This window comes from Aspergillus multicolor (genome assembly GCF_047715735.1).
Source record: "Aspergillus multicolor strain CBS 133.54 unplaced genomic scaffold BDW74scaffold_9, whole genome shotgun sequence".
Taxonomy (NCBI): Eukaryota; Fungi; Ascomycota; class Eurotiomycetes; order Eurotiales; family Aspergillaceae; genus Aspergillus; species Aspergillus multicolor.
Window position 1 is genome coordinate 335,369 of NW_027395960.1, and position 17,927 is coordinate 353,295.

General features: G+C 52.3%; 7 protein-coding genes across 7 annotated transcripts; 3 read left to right on the forward strand and 4 right to left on the reverse strand.

Moving 5' to 3' along the window:
• Positions 1-1,888: 1,888 nt before the first annotated feature.
• BDW74DRAFT_139054 (phosphatase PAP2 family protein) lies at positions 1,889-3,699 on the forward strand. The gene is made up of 2 exons (XM_073722477.1): positions 1,889-2,410; positions 2,463-3,699. The coding sequence occupies exons 1-2, from the start codon at positions 1,989-1,991 to the stop codon at positions 3,358-3,360; spliced, it is 1,320 nt and encodes a 439-aa protein (XP_073584863.1). The 5' UTR covers positions 1,889-1,988; the 3' UTR covers positions 3,361-3,699.
• A 386-nt stretch (positions 3,700-4,085) lies between these two features.
• BDW74DRAFT_139063 (phospholipid:diacylglycerol acyltransferase) lies at positions 4,086-6,944 on the reverse strand. The gene is made up of 3 exons (XM_073722478.1): positions 6,473-6,944; positions 5,009-6,416; positions 4,086-4,953 (listed from the first exon to the last, which is right to left on the reverse strand). The coding sequence occupies exons 1-3, from the start codon at positions 6,794-6,796 to the stop codon at positions 4,811-4,813; spliced, it is 1,875 nt and encodes a 624-aa protein (XP_073584864.1). The 5' UTR covers positions 6,797-6,944; the 3' UTR covers positions 4,086-4,810.
• Positions 6,945-6,978: 34 nt separating this feature from the next.
• Positions 6,979-8,395, forward strand: BDW74DRAFT_151372 (peptide alpha-N-acetyltransferase MAK3). Its single transcript, XM_073724167.1, has 2 exons — positions 6,979-7,516; positions 7,595-8,395. The coding sequence occupies exons 1-2, from the start codon at positions 7,130-7,132 to the stop codon at positions 7,853-7,855; spliced, it is 648 nt and encodes a 215-aa protein (XP_073584865.1). The 5' UTR covers positions 6,979-7,129; the 3' UTR covers positions 7,856-8,395.
• Positions 8,396-9,586: 1,191 nt separating this feature from the next.
• BDW74DRAFT_177166 (uncharacterized protein) lies at positions 9,587-11,809 on the reverse strand (the record flags this gene model as incomplete). Its single annotated transcript, XM_073728806.1, has 1 exon — positions 9,587-11,809. One exon carries the CDS (start codon positions 11,807-11,809, stop codon positions 9,587-9,589), a length of 2,223 nt encoding a protein of 740 aa, XP_073584866.1.
• Positions 11,810-12,287: 478 nt separating this feature from the next.
• BDW74DRAFT_139076 (uncharacterized protein) lies at positions 12,288-14,286 on the reverse strand. The gene is made up of 2 exons (XM_073722479.1): positions 12,950-14,286; positions 12,288-12,900 (listed from the first exon to the last, which is right to left on the reverse strand). Exons 1-2 carry the CDS (start codon positions 14,129-14,131, stop codon positions 12,466-12,468), a joined length of 1,617 nt encoding a protein of 538 aa, XP_073584867.1. The 5' UTR covers positions 14,132-14,286; the 3' UTR covers positions 12,288-12,465.
• Positions 14,287-14,488: 202 nt separating this feature from the next.
• Positions 14,489-15,617, forward strand: BDW74DRAFT_139084 (uncharacterized protein). Its single transcript, XM_073722480.1, has 2 exons — positions 14,489-14,701; positions 14,768-15,617. The coding sequence occupies exons 1-2, from the start codon at positions 14,525-14,527 to the stop codon at positions 15,473-15,475; spliced, it is 885 nt and encodes a 294-aa protein (XP_073584868.1). The 5' UTR covers positions 14,489-14,524; the 3' UTR covers positions 15,476-15,617.
• Position 15,618: 1 nt separating this feature from the next.
• BDW74DRAFT_139089 (SEC14 family lipid-binding protein) lies at positions 15,619-17,317 on the reverse strand. The gene is made up of 3 exons (XM_073722481.1): positions 16,923-17,317; positions 16,744-16,867; positions 15,619-16,682 (listed from the first exon to the last, which is right to left on the reverse strand). The coding sequence occupies exons 1-3, from the start codon at positions 17,162-17,164 to the stop codon at positions 16,056-16,058; spliced, it is 993 nt and encodes a 330-aa protein (XP_073584869.1). The 5' UTR covers positions 17,165-17,317; the 3' UTR covers positions 15,619-16,055.
• Between the last annotated feature and the right edge of the window lie 610 nt (positions 17,318-17,927).

The window sequence follows — 17,927 nt, forward strand, 5'->3', positions numbered from 1 at the left end:
ACCATGCGCAGCCTTACCCTCATAAGATACAGAGGTAAAGAATCGCAGGCAGTATCTAGTTCCGGACGCGAGGAGGCTTTGAAGCTTCGTTGCGCTTTCACCCATCCTTTAATCAATTCTGAAACTAGTAGATTGCGCCGTTGACTGACACGTTTATCTAGGTCGAGTCGGACGCATCGTGTCTCTGTGCGCATGGCCAGCGGCTCGCATGGTTATGACTATGGTCATCATCGGCCCAGATGGCTCCAGAGTGCAGATGTTACCGGTAGCAAGCGACTCGGTCTGGAAGTGCAAAGCACAAGATCTTGACCCGCGGTTTGCCGTAATCCATCATCCATCGTGGGTATTGTGCTGTAATTATGTCATACCGTCATGTATCATGTTCCGTATTCCCGTATTATGCCACACTTCTTCTCTCGGTGGTCTCGTGCGCCCAATCGATAGATCAAAGCCCTGCTGCAGTTCAGCAGCAGCGCATATTCCCTTTTAGTGCTGACTGCTGACTGTCACCGAGTTATCCATGTGAAATATGGGGTTGGCAAGCTGAGCATCTGCCATCTCGGAGTTTGACGACGGGAGCTTGGGCCGTGTCGATGTCCGATTTCCGAGCTGACGCCGAGGGTCTTTCAATGTTGATGTCAGACCATCCCATCCTTATCGCCCAAAAAAGGCCTTTCGCGGTTACCAGTCACCACAGTAGCACTTGGATGCTACAGTCTCGTACTTTGTACCTCGTCGGATTCGTATGAGACAAAAACAGCTGAAAAAGAAGATGGCTGGGAGACAGTTTGTGTTGACGCTCGACGTCTCATCGAGCGATAGCTTGTTGAATCGTCCAATATTCAGGAGCTGGTGGTGAGCTAGACTGCTAGTTTAATGAAGAGAGTCAGGGGACCGTGCTCTTGGCGGCAGGGACGCCTTCGGTTGGCTGGATGGGGCCATGTCCAGCAGATCTGTGGCTTTCAGTTGGCTACCGATGAGCCGATGGATCTCCCGCCCTTTTGATTTGATTTTTCCCTGCCGATTCTGTAAGAGGCTGCGTCCATATCACATTTCATACTCGGCACCTGTGGCTGCAGTCACTCCGGGGTCTGGCGGTTAGCGGGGTGCTCTGAAACGATAAGCACAGCTCAGCGTCTCCCTGTACTCTAACTCCGGCGCGGCAGCGAGCTCACCTTTGACTGTTAGAATTTCCACGAGTTGCCCAAACATAGAGTAGAGTTAGCAAACCTTGGAAGCCCGAGAGTGGACTCGATAGTTTGGTCGATGAAGATTTTGTCCTCCTCCACTACTGGCCCACTTGAATCACTCAGGCTTTCAGGCACAGCTCGGCTGGGATTGTGTCCGATACCGAGATTAGCCCCGATAGGGCTTAGCGCCCCCTCGTGATTAGCTCATGCTGCATGGTTTTTATGTAAAATACGCTGCAGTAATACCAGTACCTCGTATTGGCAGCCGGCACTTCCGCTCTGCCCAGACTCAAAGACTAGGGCGCTGGCGCTTCCTCATCATCTTCTGCTCGTCGACCTTTTCTTCTTCTTCTTCCTATCGGTGCTTCTCTCCAACCTCACCTCGTCCTCAGTCACTCGCCTCAAGGTCTCAAACTCCGGCTCCGTGGCCATCTGCCTCCTCGCGACCTCCTCGTTCCAGGTTTCTCCTTCAACTGCTCGCCCTTGCTCTCTGCCTTGCGTCAGTGAAACCCCCTGCAACGTGACGGCCCAAAGACATCCTCGTTTGGCCGCTGGAGACCGGAGCTTGCGCTTCGTTTCGTCTTCGATCCGATCTTAATTTCCCCGCCTCGGTCGACTCAGTCAGCAGTCCGCTCGTTGCCTTGCGGCGTCGTTATTTCGAGACCCCTTTTCCGCCGCTTCCGCGTCCGACTTATTACTGGCCTTCGTCCAACTTCAGCACAGGAGGACAAAGAAAGCAAACGACATACTATCTCGGAGGATTAAAATTGAGTCCTGCCCGCGAGGCTCGCCGCAAACATGAACCAAACGCTTCCCACGTGGAAGGATCGCACGCAAAACCAGTTTGGAAAGCTTCAGATCCAGGTCCCATGGCGGTCTATCCAACTTCTCGTCCCGCATCGCATGCGAAGGAAGCTGAGGTCCAAGTTGCGCAGTAGAGCATCTCCCACCTCATCAATAGCCTCTTTACAAACTTCATTATCGCCCGCAGACACATTACGATCGCTGCAAAGCCACCGATGGACGGTCTACGACTTCCAATATCTGCTTTTGCTGATTGTTGGCATCTTCTCTTTGACCGTCATCGAGTCTCCCGGGCCTTTGGGCAAAACGGCCATCTTTTCCATGCTCCTATTCTCGCTCCTGATCCCTATGACCCGCCAGTTCTTCCTTCCATTTCTGCCGATTGCCGGATGGCTTCTGTTCTTCTACGCCTGCCAGTGAGTGATACCAGCTAGCAAAACCTTTGACCGAGTTACTGACAGAGTGTAGGTTCATTCCAAGCGATTGGCGCCCTGCTATTTGGGTCCGTGTATTACCAGCACTGGAGAATATTCTTTACGGCGCAAACATCAGCAATATTCTATCCGCTCACCAAAACGTTGTGCTTGACGTGCTGGCGTGGCTGCCTTACGGTATCTGCCACTATGGCGCTCCGTTTGTCTGCTCGTTGATCATGTTCATCTTCGGCCCACCCGGCACCGTTCCGCTCTTCGCGCGCACTTTTGGATACATCAGCATGGCCGCTGTCACCATCCAGCTCTTCTTCCCCTGCTCTCCGCCTTGGTACGAGAACCGGTATGGCCTCGCTCCAGCGGACTACTCCATTCAAGGCGACCCTGCAGGACTTGCTCGTATTGACAAACTGTTCGGTATCGACCTCTACACGTCGGGCTTCCATCAATCACCGGTCGTGTTTGGCGCGTTCCCATCGCTGCACGCTGCTGATTCGACCCTGGCCGCACTGTTCATGAGCCATGTTTTCCCGCGCATGAAGCCTGTCTTCGTCACCTACACTCTATGGATGTGGTGGGCAACCATGTACCTCTCGCACCACTATGCGGTTGATCTGGTTGCGGGTGGTCTTCTAGCTGCCATTTCGTTCTACTTCGCCAAAACCCGATTCCTCCCGCGTGTCCAACTTGACAAGACTTTCCGCTGGGACTACGACTACGTCGAGTTCGGCGAATCTGCACTGGAGTATGGATACGGTCTGGCAGGCTACGATGGAGACTTCAATCTCGACAGCGATGAATGGACCGTTGGTTCTTCGTCTTCCGTCTCCTCGGGCTCATTGAGCCCTGTTGACGACCACTACTCATGGGAAACTGAGGCACTGACCTCTCCTCACACCGACATTGAGGTCGGCAGGCATGCTTTCAGCCCTTGAGAACCCCGCAAACCACGTCGATATCGGCATATAGCGACCTCCCTTTTCTTCTTCACTGCATCTATTTACGAGACGGCGTTAGAACATTGTCACGACATTTTGGCTTCATTGCATCGAGCACATTTCGACACATATATCTTTAATACCCTTTGTTCCGGCATCCCGGATCCAGCGGTTCGGCCTTAATGTCCTCGGTCTGAACTCGCCTGGGGTACCGTTTCGCTTTTCGCCGCACTTCACTGTACATTGCTTGACATCGCGAATCCGGTTGGGCTCGAATGTGGCTTGAGTTATCGCTCACCGCCACTCTCGTTGCTCCGTCTTAATGTTAATTAGGACTCAATGGGGCTAGAATCGCTTTTGTGTCCTAGCCTCGTGGAAGACCCTCCGATACCCCCCGTCGGTAACATTCGCTTGTCTCGTGTCTACTTGAGACACACTTCGATTCTCACTTTTGTCGTTCGCTATTACCTTTGACCTAGTCGAACCCATCCTTATCCTTCGCTTCGACTATACTATATACATATTTTTACCGTTCGTGTCGATCGCTCACACTCTTGGCGCCTGGGACTGGAAGCATTTATATGGGGAAAAATAACGGAACGGGGCGCCTTTTCTCTTCTTGCACCTCACTCGCTGTGCATAGATGGCTTATATCTTTTTGCTTTGCAATGCATCATGAACTCTGCATTGGCATATAGAAAGAGGGGAAGGATGAACCTTCTTCTTGTTCGCTCGCATGGTTTATCCATTCGCTCATCGTGGATCATATCCACCAGTTACTTGGGGGCTATACACATGGCTACTGCGTTGCTTTCTGACATTCACCGGACGTGCGAGGCTAGGAAGAGATTCCGACATCGAGAGCTTATTGGAGGACGTCCCCCGCGTCCCGATTCGGCTCGGTCGTCGACTTTTCTAGACCTTTCGTGACGGTGACTTGACTTGCTTGCTATGGGTTGACGCTCTCACACCTACCTACCCTACCATTACCCACCTTTGGCACACTCCGCTTCCGATCTATCCATACTCGCCCTACCTCATCCGCTCGTCCCACCTTGGATAGTGTGTGTTGCGGGAGAGTTATCCATAGCAGCAGTATTATTAGTTATAATCCGGTAGTGTTATGATTTATGAAGGCAACTTGTGTACTATTGACCACTTTGTCCATATTTGCTTGTAATAGAATTGACATCGCGACGCTTAGACATTCGATGATGCGTAGATCAGCTAGGAGTCCAGGAACGGTATGTTTCGTACAATCCACCAAGGAACACTGAAGATGGTCGCAGCCAGAGGTCTTACAGGAAGAAAGTACAAGGCACCAAAGGCAAGCAGAGAGGTTTAGTACTGATATGGACATCGATTCGTGTGCTGGTATGTATACATTGTCATGAAAAGCCAAGGTAGTAATTAATACATTATAAGTGCGAACTCTTTATGTATATGTCTACTCCTCATAAACCTTTACCCTCTCCGCATACTCCTTGATCCTAGAGACAAACGTATCCTCAATCTCATCACCATGGCCACCCGCAACGCGAAGGATGAGGTCGTTGAGCGAAGCTCGGCCGAGGATATCGACGTGGTCGCCTTGGAGCCTTATTAGCGAACAACGTCGTCTGGATAGGAATTGAGTTGGGAATACCTGTGTTTGGGCCACCTCGTGGTGAGAACCGGTCCGGCTCATGTGGCATTTCGTAAACCTTAATCTTAATCCCTGACGGGTTATACCGCTTGATATGCCAGCCCTTGGCGCACATGTAGCCCGTGCTCAGAAGGCTGACGGTGCCGTCGCCCTCGCCGAGGACAACGCCGTGGTCTGTGCCGTCCGTTGTTGTTACGGTTGTGTCGATGCTGACGTTCAGCTTGACGAGGGGGTCTCGTTCCTCTTGGTAGAAGTAGCTGCGCTCGGTTGGCTTGCCGACGCCGTAGAAGCAGTAGAGCTTCATGTCTGGGGCGCGTGGGAGGCGGGCTTCGAGGGGGTTGAGCCAGGTGCGCGGGTCGTTCTCGTTGGCTTCCACTTCGGCGGTTGTGTGGGCGACGCCGTGCGAGTAGCTTCCGAGTACTTGGTCGCGGTACCACGGCTCGCTTTGGTTGAGGAGGTATTCGAGACTTTCTGGGACAGTGAGGTTCTTCTGCGTGAGGGAGGAGTTGCTCTCGCGGAAGTTGAGGAGATTGCCGTATGTCATGTGCTGGCCGGGTAGGTCGTCGGGGGCCCAGGTGGAATTGCCCCAGACTGCTTCGCCACCCTTGGGGAGCATGCTGGAGATGCCGGGCATTGCGCGAAATATCTCAGCGCGCTCTTCGCGGGAGAGGAACTTCTCCAGACCGTAGACCGCGAAAGAATTGAGCAGTGCTGTGTCCCGTGTCTCGCCGGATAGGACGGCTGTGAGGCCTTTGACTGCGCCGAGCATGCAACCACTGATATTGATCCAGTTGGCGATGTGACGATTCACCCAGTCTGGACCGCCGTTTCCATGCGCTGGGTTCTCAACCCATTTGAAGAAGAACAAAACCACTTGAGAGCCCATACTATGAGAAGCGAGCGTCACCTTCTCACCACGTACTTGCACCGCTGTCTCGATGTACGACTTTAGCCGGCTAAAGTATTGGTCTCGAGCCTCCAAGTTCAAGTATGATAGTCGCCAGTCATAGGCGGCCGAAAAGGCGTTCGTCGGGTCATACCCAATACTCGCGAGGTTTTCCAAGATCTTGTTCCATATCCAATACCCTGTAATGAAGAAATCCGTCGCATCGAAACCCTGGGCCGCTCGCAGCTTGATCCCCGGCGGATCTAACCCAGTCTCTTTATCCAGCATAATGTGGTTCTTCCATTCCGCCTTGTCCATCACGAGTGCCCGCATCATACTCCAGCTCCCCCAGAGTCTCCGCCGGAAGTACATCAGCGACGTAGGGCTAGTACCCCAGCTCTCGAGCCCCGTCGAGATAACCCCCGGGATCATTATAACTGGGTGCTTCGCTTCAACGCCCTGCGACCGCAGATGCAAGCCAACTGAGAATGCATCGTAGCTGACCGTATCGCGTTCATGTTGCTGCAGGCATCCAAGGTCAGCACCATTTAGCCGGGATGTCAAAGAAAGCAACATACCGAAAACTCCCGCGCATCTCGCATGATACTTTGGGGTATAACATCCATCAACGAGTCTATATTCAAGTCCATTAAAGACTCCAGACTAATAACGTCCTGCTGCTGCGCAAAGAAGACCGCGCAGAAGATTCCGAAGACTCCACCCAGCAAGAAGATGAGGCCATTGCGGCGCTTGCTCTTCGGTTTCGTCATGAACGACTGCTTCCTCTCATTCTTGGGCTTTATCGCTGTCGGTCGGAGGTGCTTTTCAGGCGACGAGTCCGCAGGGGCTGCGGACTGGACATCGTCGCTGTTGTCGGCATTGGCCTGGCGACGGCGGAGCATAGAGGAAGACGTGCAGCGATCGCCAGCGGATCAGCTGCGCTTGGGATTGGAGGGCTCGTAGGGGAGACAAGGGGGAAAAGCAAATCAATGTCGCACAAGACGAATCGAACCAGGAATGTCGAATTGAAGAAAGAGAAGCAGGATGAGGGCTGTGGATAAATGGATCGATGAAATCAAGGCCATGAACCGATAAGCTCACAATCACATGCGGCCTGTTTTTTAAACCCTCACCAGGCCTCCGCCCTCACTCCGCAAACAGCAAACAACAACCAACAACCAACTATCCCCCTCGCCCTCCTCACCCTCCTCTGCTTTCCTCCCCTAGCCACCACAATGGCCTCCTCGACACCCCCAGCTTCCGATAACCCCACCTCCACTCTCCGCTACATCCGCTACGACTCCGCCCACGAAGACGCCTACGTTGCCGCCATGCGCCAATTGATCTCCAAAGACCTCTCGGAGCCTTATAGCATCTACGTATACCGCTATTTCCTCTACCAATGGGGCGATCTCTGCTTCCTGGCAATGGACACCGACCCGGCAACTGGCGAGGAACAGATGGTCGGCGTTGTCGTTTCGAAGCTTGAGCCGCACAGACACGGGCCGATGCGCGGGTACATTGCCATGCTGGCTGTGCAGGAGGAGTATCGCGGGAAGGGAATTGCGACAAGACTAGTGAGGATGGCCATTGATGCAATGGAGATGGGGGGTGCGGATGAGGTGTGTATCTTTTTTCTTCGCCTTGTTCGCTTGTATTAGTGTATGTTGTGGATGGATGCTAATGGATGAGCTCTGTAGATCGCCCTTGAGACCGAAATCACAAATACCGGCGCAATGAAGCTCTACGAGCGGCTTGGGTTTCGGCGGAGCAAGCGGCTGCATCGGTATTATTTGAACGGAAACTCAGCGTATCGGCTAGTGCTATATCTGAAGGAGGGCGTCGGGCTGATGAGAACGTCGTTTGACCCATATGCTCCTCCGCCGGATCATGCCCATGACCATCTGCTCTCTGCTCCTATTGCGCCAGCGGCGCCGCTACTTGGTGAGAATGGAGTGTGATGGCTGGGTGTATACTGCTATGACTTTACGATAATGACTGCATCGACATGGGATAGAAGGGATAAATTTGCGATTCATATAATTATGTTTGTGACTGGGCTTGGATGCATGTGCACGATTAGAGTTCTGAATGAGAAATACAGGTGCATGTCTAATCAGACAAGGCTGCGTTAGTCTCTCGCTCATGCCCTCGCGACCCCAACTTCCACCACCTCTTCACCCCCCAGCAACCTTATCTCTGTACTTGACTCTTCACTTTCTTCCATTACTTGTCCAACATGAATACGGCCCGCTGGAAAGCCGGCTCAAAGGGACGATAATGATAGAGCGAACTCACGAGGACTATACAGTGGGCTGGATCTGCTCGCTGGATCTGCTCGCTGGAAATCGAGCAAATCCCCGCTGTGCGAATGCTTGATGAGATTCATCTCGTTTCGAGCAAAGCTCGACAGACACGATATTCTCGGAAGCAATGCGGAATACGATATGGTGATTACGGGGCTGCATCTGCTCGGCAACAATCCAGCAGCGTCGGTGCACTCCGCCTCCCGCCGTACTTCTGAAGCTGCGTGAAATTTAACGGTACACCGCGCCTTGTCGGGCACTGGGGTTGGCCAGATAGCAATGTCGTTTTCGCGCCCGAACAATGGCGATGATTATGGTGTATTGCAGAGGTTTTAGTCCCCGCGCCGCGCGGGCGATAACCTCTATCCGCGCGACTATGTCTATCGAAAATCAGGTGTCCCTTGAAGCTGGGTTGGGTGTGACCCAGAAAAGTGTATTGAATATGAGGACGAGGCGAAGGATGACCGCGTTAGACTCCATCGAGGGTGATCGTACTATGGTTGGCTTTCACCAGAGACAATGATTAAAATAATCCGCTAACTATTCTTCCTGGGCATGGGCGTGCATTAACAATGCCTACGAGCTAACGCTGCTCTTCAGCATCAAACGGGGTTCTGAAAAGACGGCCCATATCCTCCTCGAGCACCCAGCTACATGCAATGCTCACGACTCTGATATAGGGTATCCCTCGAGGGAGCCTGAATATCGTGAAGCTACTTCTTGAGCACAGCGATGTCTTCGAGGCGAATATTTCAACCCTACTCTTTGCAATCAGGCAATGAAACGCAGACATTGTTCAGCTGCCTCTTCAGCACAGGAACGAGCACGGCGTTGGCCGGGAATCTTTCTGGACGCACTGCTTTACGGTGCACGGCGGGACGTTTGGATATAGTCGGATTTCTGCTTGATCAGCCCGAAGGCGCTCGTATTAAACCGTCAATGTATGTGGAACATGCAGCTCATGCGGCATCACGGGCGCACGACGCCATTTCGGATCTGTTACTCCATCGTTCGCTCGAGTTGAATATTGATTAATGCAACTGGAAGACCAGGTTCCAGAAGCTTGCATCTGCAGCATCACTGAATGACTTACTAACCTAGGCCAATGGTGTCGGGGTTTGAAGGGGTTGGAGATATACAACAAAAACGGCTCGCTAATATACAAGTCTATTCTTCGAGGTATATAGGTACAGTAGCTGGGTGGTTGTGATCTAAGCAGGGCATAAACTAATATACAATGGATTAGTACAACAAATGATCTATACAATCCGACATGCGCCGACAATGCATGATGCCAGGTCGAATTTTCCATGACAGTAGGGCCACCCATATCATCGCAGGCAGGAGTTCCCATAACAGTCGAGGAGAAGTCCTATTTCTGCGACTTCATCTCTTCGACAAGTCCAGCTCGAAGGGTATGTGTATGGCATTCTGTATCAGCCACTTGGTGGGACGGGGAGCACTCCCGAATTCCATATCAAGCTGGAGAGCAGCCTCCAGCATATGCGCGATCGAGTATGTCGGACGAAACCACGGCCCAACCTCGTAATCATGTTGGATGATCGCCCGGGCAGCCTGATTCTGATCCTCGCGCTCCTTTCCCTCGACCATGACTGGGTTTGTGAAGGCCGAGAGCGGATACTCATGAAACTGGAAGGGGAGATTTTTGAGCAATTCTTGCTTGAGTGGATACTCTTGGAGATGCAGACAGAGGCCTGCAATGACTTTGCCCGCGGAGGTCCACCACAGCTTTTCTTGCTCGGACTTGGGGTTGCTTGCTATATTCTGCATAAGGAGGAAAATCATGGCGTCTCGCATAGGCTCTGTTGTTGACTCGTTCATGCAGGCGTATCGCCAGAGGACGCGGCATACGTTGTAGTGTTTGTTCTGAAAGGCATTCGCGAAGAGGCGTTCGTAGGTTGGTTTGTCGAGCTCGGCATTATGAAAGTCCAGGCATTGGATCGCGTAGGACACGGCGCTGTAGGTATCTCTGGGAAAGAGCTTGATGATCTCGTATGCCACTGCGCTTCCCAACTGCACTTGATTTTCCTTACACAGCTTGAGGAGCTCTTGCATGGCGTCTACGTTCTTTAGCTTGGCCGTGACAGCGAACATTTGCCTGGTCAACGATGGCGGAAACCAATTCGACCCAGAGACCAGGACAACCTGGTGGAAGAAATCGCTCGAGCTCCTGCCGAGACGGAGGTGTTCCTTGAAAAGGCCCTGGACCATGGACTGCAGCACGCTTCGAAGGACATAAGGGTCCTCCAAGTAGCCCTTTTGCTCCAACAACTTGACAAGATCTGCTCTCTGCGCCTGGAAAACGAGGGCGTTTAGAAGGGCCAGCCAGGTACGAATATTGGAAGCAACGCGTACTTTAGCCATGACGGCTAGGACGGAGCAAAACGATTCAATGTCTTGAAACTTCGCCACGTGCTTCAAAAGTATGTTGAAAGACTCGACGGTCGCGACATGCCCTGCACGATTAAATAATGCCCGAACGGTATCTCGAAGATTGTGTTGAAGCAGATAGGAAATTGCCACATTAAATGCTGCTGTGGACACCAAATGTTGTGTATTTCGGTGAAGGAACAAATCGCGAAAGGCCTCAGCTACCCTGACACTGTGACGTGTGGAATGCCCAGATGTTGGTTTGGCCTTGGTCAGCTGTTCCACATGCTCCGTAAACTGCCTCACACTAGAGATCTCGTGCGGACCGTCAATCAGGGCATCAATATGCACCTGTGGCCTTGGGTTAAGAGTCCAGACCCCTCTGACTATAGTGAAGTCCCGAGACCCCTCGGTTTGCTCCCGTTGCGCCAAAGCAAGACGAGAGGGGAAAATAGGTACCGGTGGTTTTTGAATGTCAAGTAGCGGATCTCCCTGCTCCTGTCGTTTTTTGATCATCATCATGTGTTTTATAATTCTTTTGACAGGCGCCCACAAACCGATGAGGACAACCTTTCGATCTACGCCCAAGCTCTCGCTGGAAGGCATGACATGCACCCGGCAATCACCGTGAAGCGCCCCCATAAACCAAACATTCTCCGATTGCGAAAATCTTTCCGACACGCCAGCGATAGAAGCAATCGTCTCGTCAGGAACATATATCTCCCTCTTTATAAAGGCCGGATTATCGACGTAACTGACCGTATAGAGGTTCGCCTTGGGAAAGCCTCTGCGGTCTGTAGAAACCCTTTCTACTGTCTCGAGAAGTGCCACCGCTTTCCGATATAGAAGGTAGAGCTTTGAATATATGGTGCCGTGTGTCTTTGGCTCGTCATTTTCCACAAGAGCGAGGTTGCGCCGCAACTTGCGCGGCCGTACTTTGGATCCCACAGGTCGAGTAAGAGGTCGGGATCTTTTCCATCGGCGTCGAGACGCAACATCGGGGGGCGAAGGCGGTTCTGGTTCGGTGTACGTGCCCCCAGACTCCTCTACAACCTTATTGCGGTCTACGCCGCTATCCAGTTCCGCACTCGCATCAACTCCCCGCCCTGCGCTAGTTTTCGTTCCATCCTCCGCGTTCGTCGAGGGCCCAGGTGTAGTCGCTCCACTGGCGGGCTGAGACTGAACTTCCTCAACAGAGTCAGTGTTCGGGGACGGCATCTTGGATTCGCTGGAAAGCCATCTTTTCCTCGAGGACGCGCCAAAAGACTGTTTCCGGATCGGCAGTCTCGCACGACGAGGTGTCGGACACGAGCAGGAACCCCGAGCGGCAGGTTGAGTATCTTCATTGCGAGAGAGCCCCGTGCTTATCGGCCTCGCCTGCTGTCGGGCTGTGGATGTGAACCAGCGCGGATAAAGGAAGAGGAGAGGTTCGTCAAGCGGTCCGCGGGCCGCTGCGCAGTCCACTAGAATTGTAGAAAGACCGCATCTTTTCAGACGCGGACAGCTACGCGATAACATATGATGGGCAGCAAAATAGAGAAGCGAAGCATGGGAAAACGAGTAAATAATGAGTGGCCTTGGGGTACGTGGAGGAAGGCAACATTTTTTGCCGGAGTCACGGGAGAAGCTCTCGGGGAAGCTTGAGGCGGTGAATCATCTCCGCTCATCCATCCCGGAGTACAGACACACGTACTCTAGGTACAGGCCTATATCAGCTCCCAAAGAACCATAAGAAGCACATAATCTCCACAAGCTGGATCCAGGTATAACAAGCTCAGAAATCTATACAAAACTAACCCACATGCCCATGAGATGAAAAGAAAGGGTATCAACCACAGAAAACAATCTCGGCTTGAACAAAGATATAGCGAACTTCAGTAAATATGGAAGTCATGTCCGATCTCGGCCTCCTTCGGGATTCCCTTGATTTCACCCCCATTATCCATTGGTTTGAACGAGAACCTGCTCGACACTCTGGACATAAGACTATCCCTCCTGTTCACCGGCGTGAGGTCCAGCATCTCAGCAGCTGAAGTCGACGCACGTCTGTGGTTATCCTGGGGCTCCAACTCCTGAAGCTGGAGCACCTCGGGCCCGATGAGATGGCGCTCCGCTGTGGAGGCGGCGCGAGTGAGATATTCTTGTTTGCGCCGAAGGTCTTGAACATTGGTATCTTGTTTCGATTGTGGTTGTTCGGTCGATTCCAGGTCCTTTTGTTGTTTGGATAGGGCTTGGATCGTTTCGTTGAAGTACGTGACGAGTTGCCAGCGAGATGTTTGGTAGACAAACCGGCTCATTATTTCTGGAACCTAGATCGGATATTAGCGTCGTGAAGTATGAGGCACGGGTGGTGCTTACCTTTCCATCTAAGTAGTAAAGCTCCTCGCCTCCGTCTTCAACAAACTTTCTCACAGCGTCAAGCTTCTCCCGATCTACAATTGCAGTCTTCACCGCGTGCATCAACGTAGGAATGTTCCTAATTTCTTCCAAATCCTCCTCTTGTCTGTCCATAACAGTCTTTCCCAGGTTTACCGAGGCCGCCCTCGACGGTCTCTCCGAGCTAGAAGTTCCCTTCCGCTTCACAGCAGAATGGATTGTGAAGTAGTCCTCGTTGAGGGTATGTCCCATCTCCAGCCCCGTCCGACTCCTCCGATGCCGCTCAGTCGAAGCTTTCTTGACACGTAACCTCACCCATCGTCTTCGGCGTACAAACGAGTGCCAGAATGGATGCGTTCCGTGCCATGATGACGAGCGGGAAAAAGAAAATGCATACTGCCACCCCTGCTCGTCGACGTCGCCAGACATATCCACGTACCACGTCTTCCACGCCCATTCCCAGCTGGGATCAGGGACCTGCGCGTTTGTGATGTCGACGAAGCTCCGCTTCCCGCTGGCATTTATCCACGGCACCGGGTCGATATTGAGGAGGGACTGATTGGAGTAGAGCGGGATACCGAAGAAGAACCAGCCTCGTTGATTTTCGTAGAGAATATCCAGTTCGCTATTGGGTTTCAGGCCACAGATCTTAGGGTGGTTCTTCGACTGGTGTGTAGTCCTCCTAGGTTCTGCTTCTGTACCAGTATCGGAATCAGTGCCAGCGCCAGCACCAAAGTCGTGTTGTTGTATGGGCTCTGCCGCATTATCACCACTCCGCTCATAGTATGCCGGCTGTGAGTCCGACTGATATCCATCCCGATTGTTATCGTTGCCATAATTAACCGTACTCTCATCCTCGTGGATTGTACTGGCATTGGTCAGAGTATTCGTATTAGTCGCAGCACGTAACCACCCCCCTTCGTCCGACGACAGCTGCTCTGACCCCGACTCAGGGATGTCATTGCTACCAGTAGCAACAATACCCAGCCGCTCAGGCTGCCATTTTGCGTACTTCCGTTTGGTCCGTTCCGCACGAATCGACGGGCGACTCCATAGTCTAGACCCCGAGCTGGCGGTCGTTGTCGTTCTGGAGAACGATGCGTCGTCTGGGGCCGGCCGCTCGGCAGGAGCCGTGTTGTCGATGAGCTGGATATTGGAGGTCATCGCATAACGAGAGCAGCCGCTCACTCAGATGAGCATGGGAAAGACCATATTCCTTTTGTTACCCCTCCACAGTTTCCAGGAAAAAAGTAGATAGTGATGAATTATCCCTGAACAGGTTGAAACGAACGAAAATCACCCCCTAACGGCCAACAAGCGGAATCCGATCGATCGAGAATGACGTCGACGGTGGGGACGATCTGCGGGCTTGTTTGTTGCCTGAGAAACATTCTCCTTTTCCGGATTGCTGCCTTAGTTTCTAGGCAAGAACAGAATTCAGGCAGCAAGGCACCAACGGCCCTCCGAGACCGACGCGTCTTATCCAAATCGCCCGCTATCTACGGAGTACAAAACCCATACTTTAGCGCTTGGTTAACGACCGCCAGAAACGACGCAATGGACTCTTCACACTACCGAAAAATTGAGCTACAATCACCCGCAGACTTCACCTTTCTCCACGGCAACACGGTCGCCCTCTCCCGCCGAAAACTCGACCTGCATCTACCCCCCTCCGCAGCCCCAAACAATGAGCCGGACCCCATGCGCGAGCGCGTGCGCGAGCTCGTTGATGATGTACATGCGTCCACCGATCTATCTTCATCCGTGTGTCAACATGCTAATGCTTAATTCCTGTTCCAGTTCATAACCCGCACATTCGCATCCGCTTCGTCCTCCGTCTCGATCAACGGCCTCGATTCGTCATCCCCAGAGTTCCCATTCCCAGCGGCATTTACGGCGCCAACGGACCTCGAGACGGTAGAGTACGAACCCTTCGACGGGAAGTTAGCGGCGCGGGTGACATCGCTATATGCGCAGTTGGAATCGCTGACCACGACGGTCGCGCAGTTGAGGAGGGATGCGCCGGGGCGGGCAGCGAGACAGTATGCGGAGGAGTTGGAGAAGGTTATCGAGCAGGAGGAGAAGGAGTTGGAGGATGACGATGGAGCTGAAGTGGACGCAGATGTGGAAATGAACGATGCGGGTGCCAATGCGGACGCCAATGTAGGCCAGGATGAATCACAAGCTCAGTCGGACGGCGCTACGAATACGAACGGGGAGAAGAACGAAGAGAGGAGACGGAGACGGAAAGCAACGAAGAAAAAGGAGTGGAAGCTGGATATTCCGCTTGGTATAGAACAGGAAGCGGAGCGGTGGCGGAATGGCGAGATGGCGGAGGTCTACGAGGATGCATTGCGAACACTACTTCGGCTCCAGGGTGAGCCTGTGCCAGGGGGTGACGACGCTGCTGCGTCTAAGTCCGACGGCGTGGATGGAAATGCGCTGGCATCTACGGTTGGCAAAGCCGAGAGAGCTGGCAGGGCGGTTGATTTTGTGGAGAAGATCTAATGCCGTTTCTTGTTCCTTTATCTTTTGTTTTAATTGCCTCTGGCAGGTGTCTGGATTGGCGTTTTACTTTAGGAATACCAACTTCTTCAAATGATCAATGATATCTCGTCTTGCATGATGCGACCTTTTTCTGGCATCCCCATGAACGCAATGAATTCGAAACCTGGGCGCAAATGAAGTCCTTTAAATGAATTTGAATCTGCCCAACCCCAGCCTCAACCCCTAACCCCTGACCCCTTCAGCTCCAATCTATGACCTTGCGCCGCTCAATCACCACAATTTCAATATCTATTTCAAGTAGGCGGACAATGGGGGAAACGAAAGAAAATCCGGGCACGATGCATGACAATGAAGTGGGAGTCCGGTAAAGTAGTATGGTCAGGATAATATGGTACAGCTATTCAAAAGCTCAAGGCAGTAAATCTATTGTCAATAGAAGAGAAAGAAGAGGGAAATGGAGCAAAGAGCTTGAGCTTTTACCATATTAATCCAAGATACCAGGAAAACAGGGAAAGAGATAGTGTGGAAGCGAGGAAAAAGAGTAGGAACATAGATGAGACAACGCTCCTGGGCAATGACTCTATGCCGCGGTTTGAGGGGCCTCCTGTGCCTCTGTCGGCTTTTCAGCGCCAGTGTTTTCAGCGGGGACAGGGGCATTTTCCTCCTTGGGGGTAGCCCACTTGGGCTCCTTGGCCCATTCGGCTTCCCGCCATGGACCCATGTCACTGTGCTCGCAGCCTCCCTCGCACTCGCATGTGCCACCATACTGCTTGGGAAGATTCTCTTTGGGGACCTGCTTCAACAGCTCAGCCTGGTAACCAGAGCCGAGGACATGGATCTTGTTAACAGTGACGGGGTCCAAGAATCCCTTGACTACACTGAAAACAGTGCTAAAACCCCATGGGGCATTGATCAGGTAGAGCTTTCCAAGTCGCTCGGGATAGTAGTTCTGAGAGACGACGGAGGCTTGTTTGAGATAGCCGTATACAGATGGGGCGCTCATGAGTCCAACGCCCTTCAGATCCATGATGCTGCAGCATGTCTCCAGCAACTTTCCGGCCTTGCGGGAGCAGGCGGGTAACCGAGGGTCCGCGAGTTTCTCGTACTCGGTCACGAGGTTCTTCAGCATCCGCTCATCGGTTGTGATCTTTTGCAGTGCAGTGAGGTCAATGTTGCCAAGTTTCTCAATGTAGACAGGTCGGCCATCCTAAATAATCAACATATCAGCTATTGTTGGCCTTATGGTCTGAACGGTGATTCGAGCGCACCTTGTCTGTTTTGTGGTAGTATTGAGGGTAATACTTGAAAACCTCGGGCTTCTCTGTGTACTCGAAGGTACGGGCGAGGTCGTCTGTGCCAAACTCCTTCCTCCACTTTTCGCTTGCAACGAACCTAAGGAAGTGAATTAGCCACAGGAATCCAATCACACTCAGGGGTAGGAGCATACATGGCCTTTGATGCGGCAACATCAAACTTTCGTGCTCTCAGGAAGCGGAGCAGGGTCAAAGTATCAAGACGCTCGGTGTAGCCCTCCTTCTCGAGTTCGCTCCGGAGCTCCTCTACTTTGGCATCCTGCTCGGGAGTGGTATGGCCAGGGTGGCCCGGTTGAGCCTCGGGGGCAGTGGTAGGAAAGTCATAGTCGTCGTACTTAGACGCAGCAACGGTCTGCTTCTCAGCGGGGGCTGCCATTATGATAACGAACGAAGGCTGCTGTGACGACTGCAGGTAAAGGGCTTTGAGGTTTGGTAGTTCCTCGTAGACGGGTGGACGGGGAATGGACGGAAAGAGTGGAGATGGGCAATAACAGAAGGGTTATCTGCCGGTGATGGAAATGTAGCCACAGAAAGACGTCCGAGTCTTTGAACAGTCAAACTACTGAAGCCAGGAAAAAGAGAAGATTTGAAAAGATGTGCAGAACGAAAACAAGAGCGAGTAGGGAGAATGGACGGTCAAGGAAGAGTCGGGCTAGTCAGATTCAGGAGGGGCTCAAGGCGGTCAACCACAATCTTTAATATACTCGGGGCTGTCCACGTTATTGCGTTTCAGGAGTAAGTGGGTAGAATATGATTCTGTGAGGCATGCATAGGAATAGAACACCATACGGAGAATTGGATACTCAGCAATAATGTCTTTGTGCCAAGGGGCGCCTCACGTCATACTCGCAAGCCCGGGGTCAGCCACTCTGACGTCGAGGCGGCACAAACTACCAGCGTACATTTCCTAGGTATTTTTATGCATACTATTACAAGTATTCAGGTTGGAAGAGGTCGTGTTAGATGATCGTTGCAAAGGAGTTCCTCATTACAGCCAGCCTAGCAGCCAAGATACGCTAATTCCAATACATATAATTACATATAGCATCTGAGCAGATAACCGACAATAACAAATGAAATGTAGAGTAAGAGGAGAAGTAGAGCATGAACATAAAATAACAAAGTCATCAAGCAGTAGA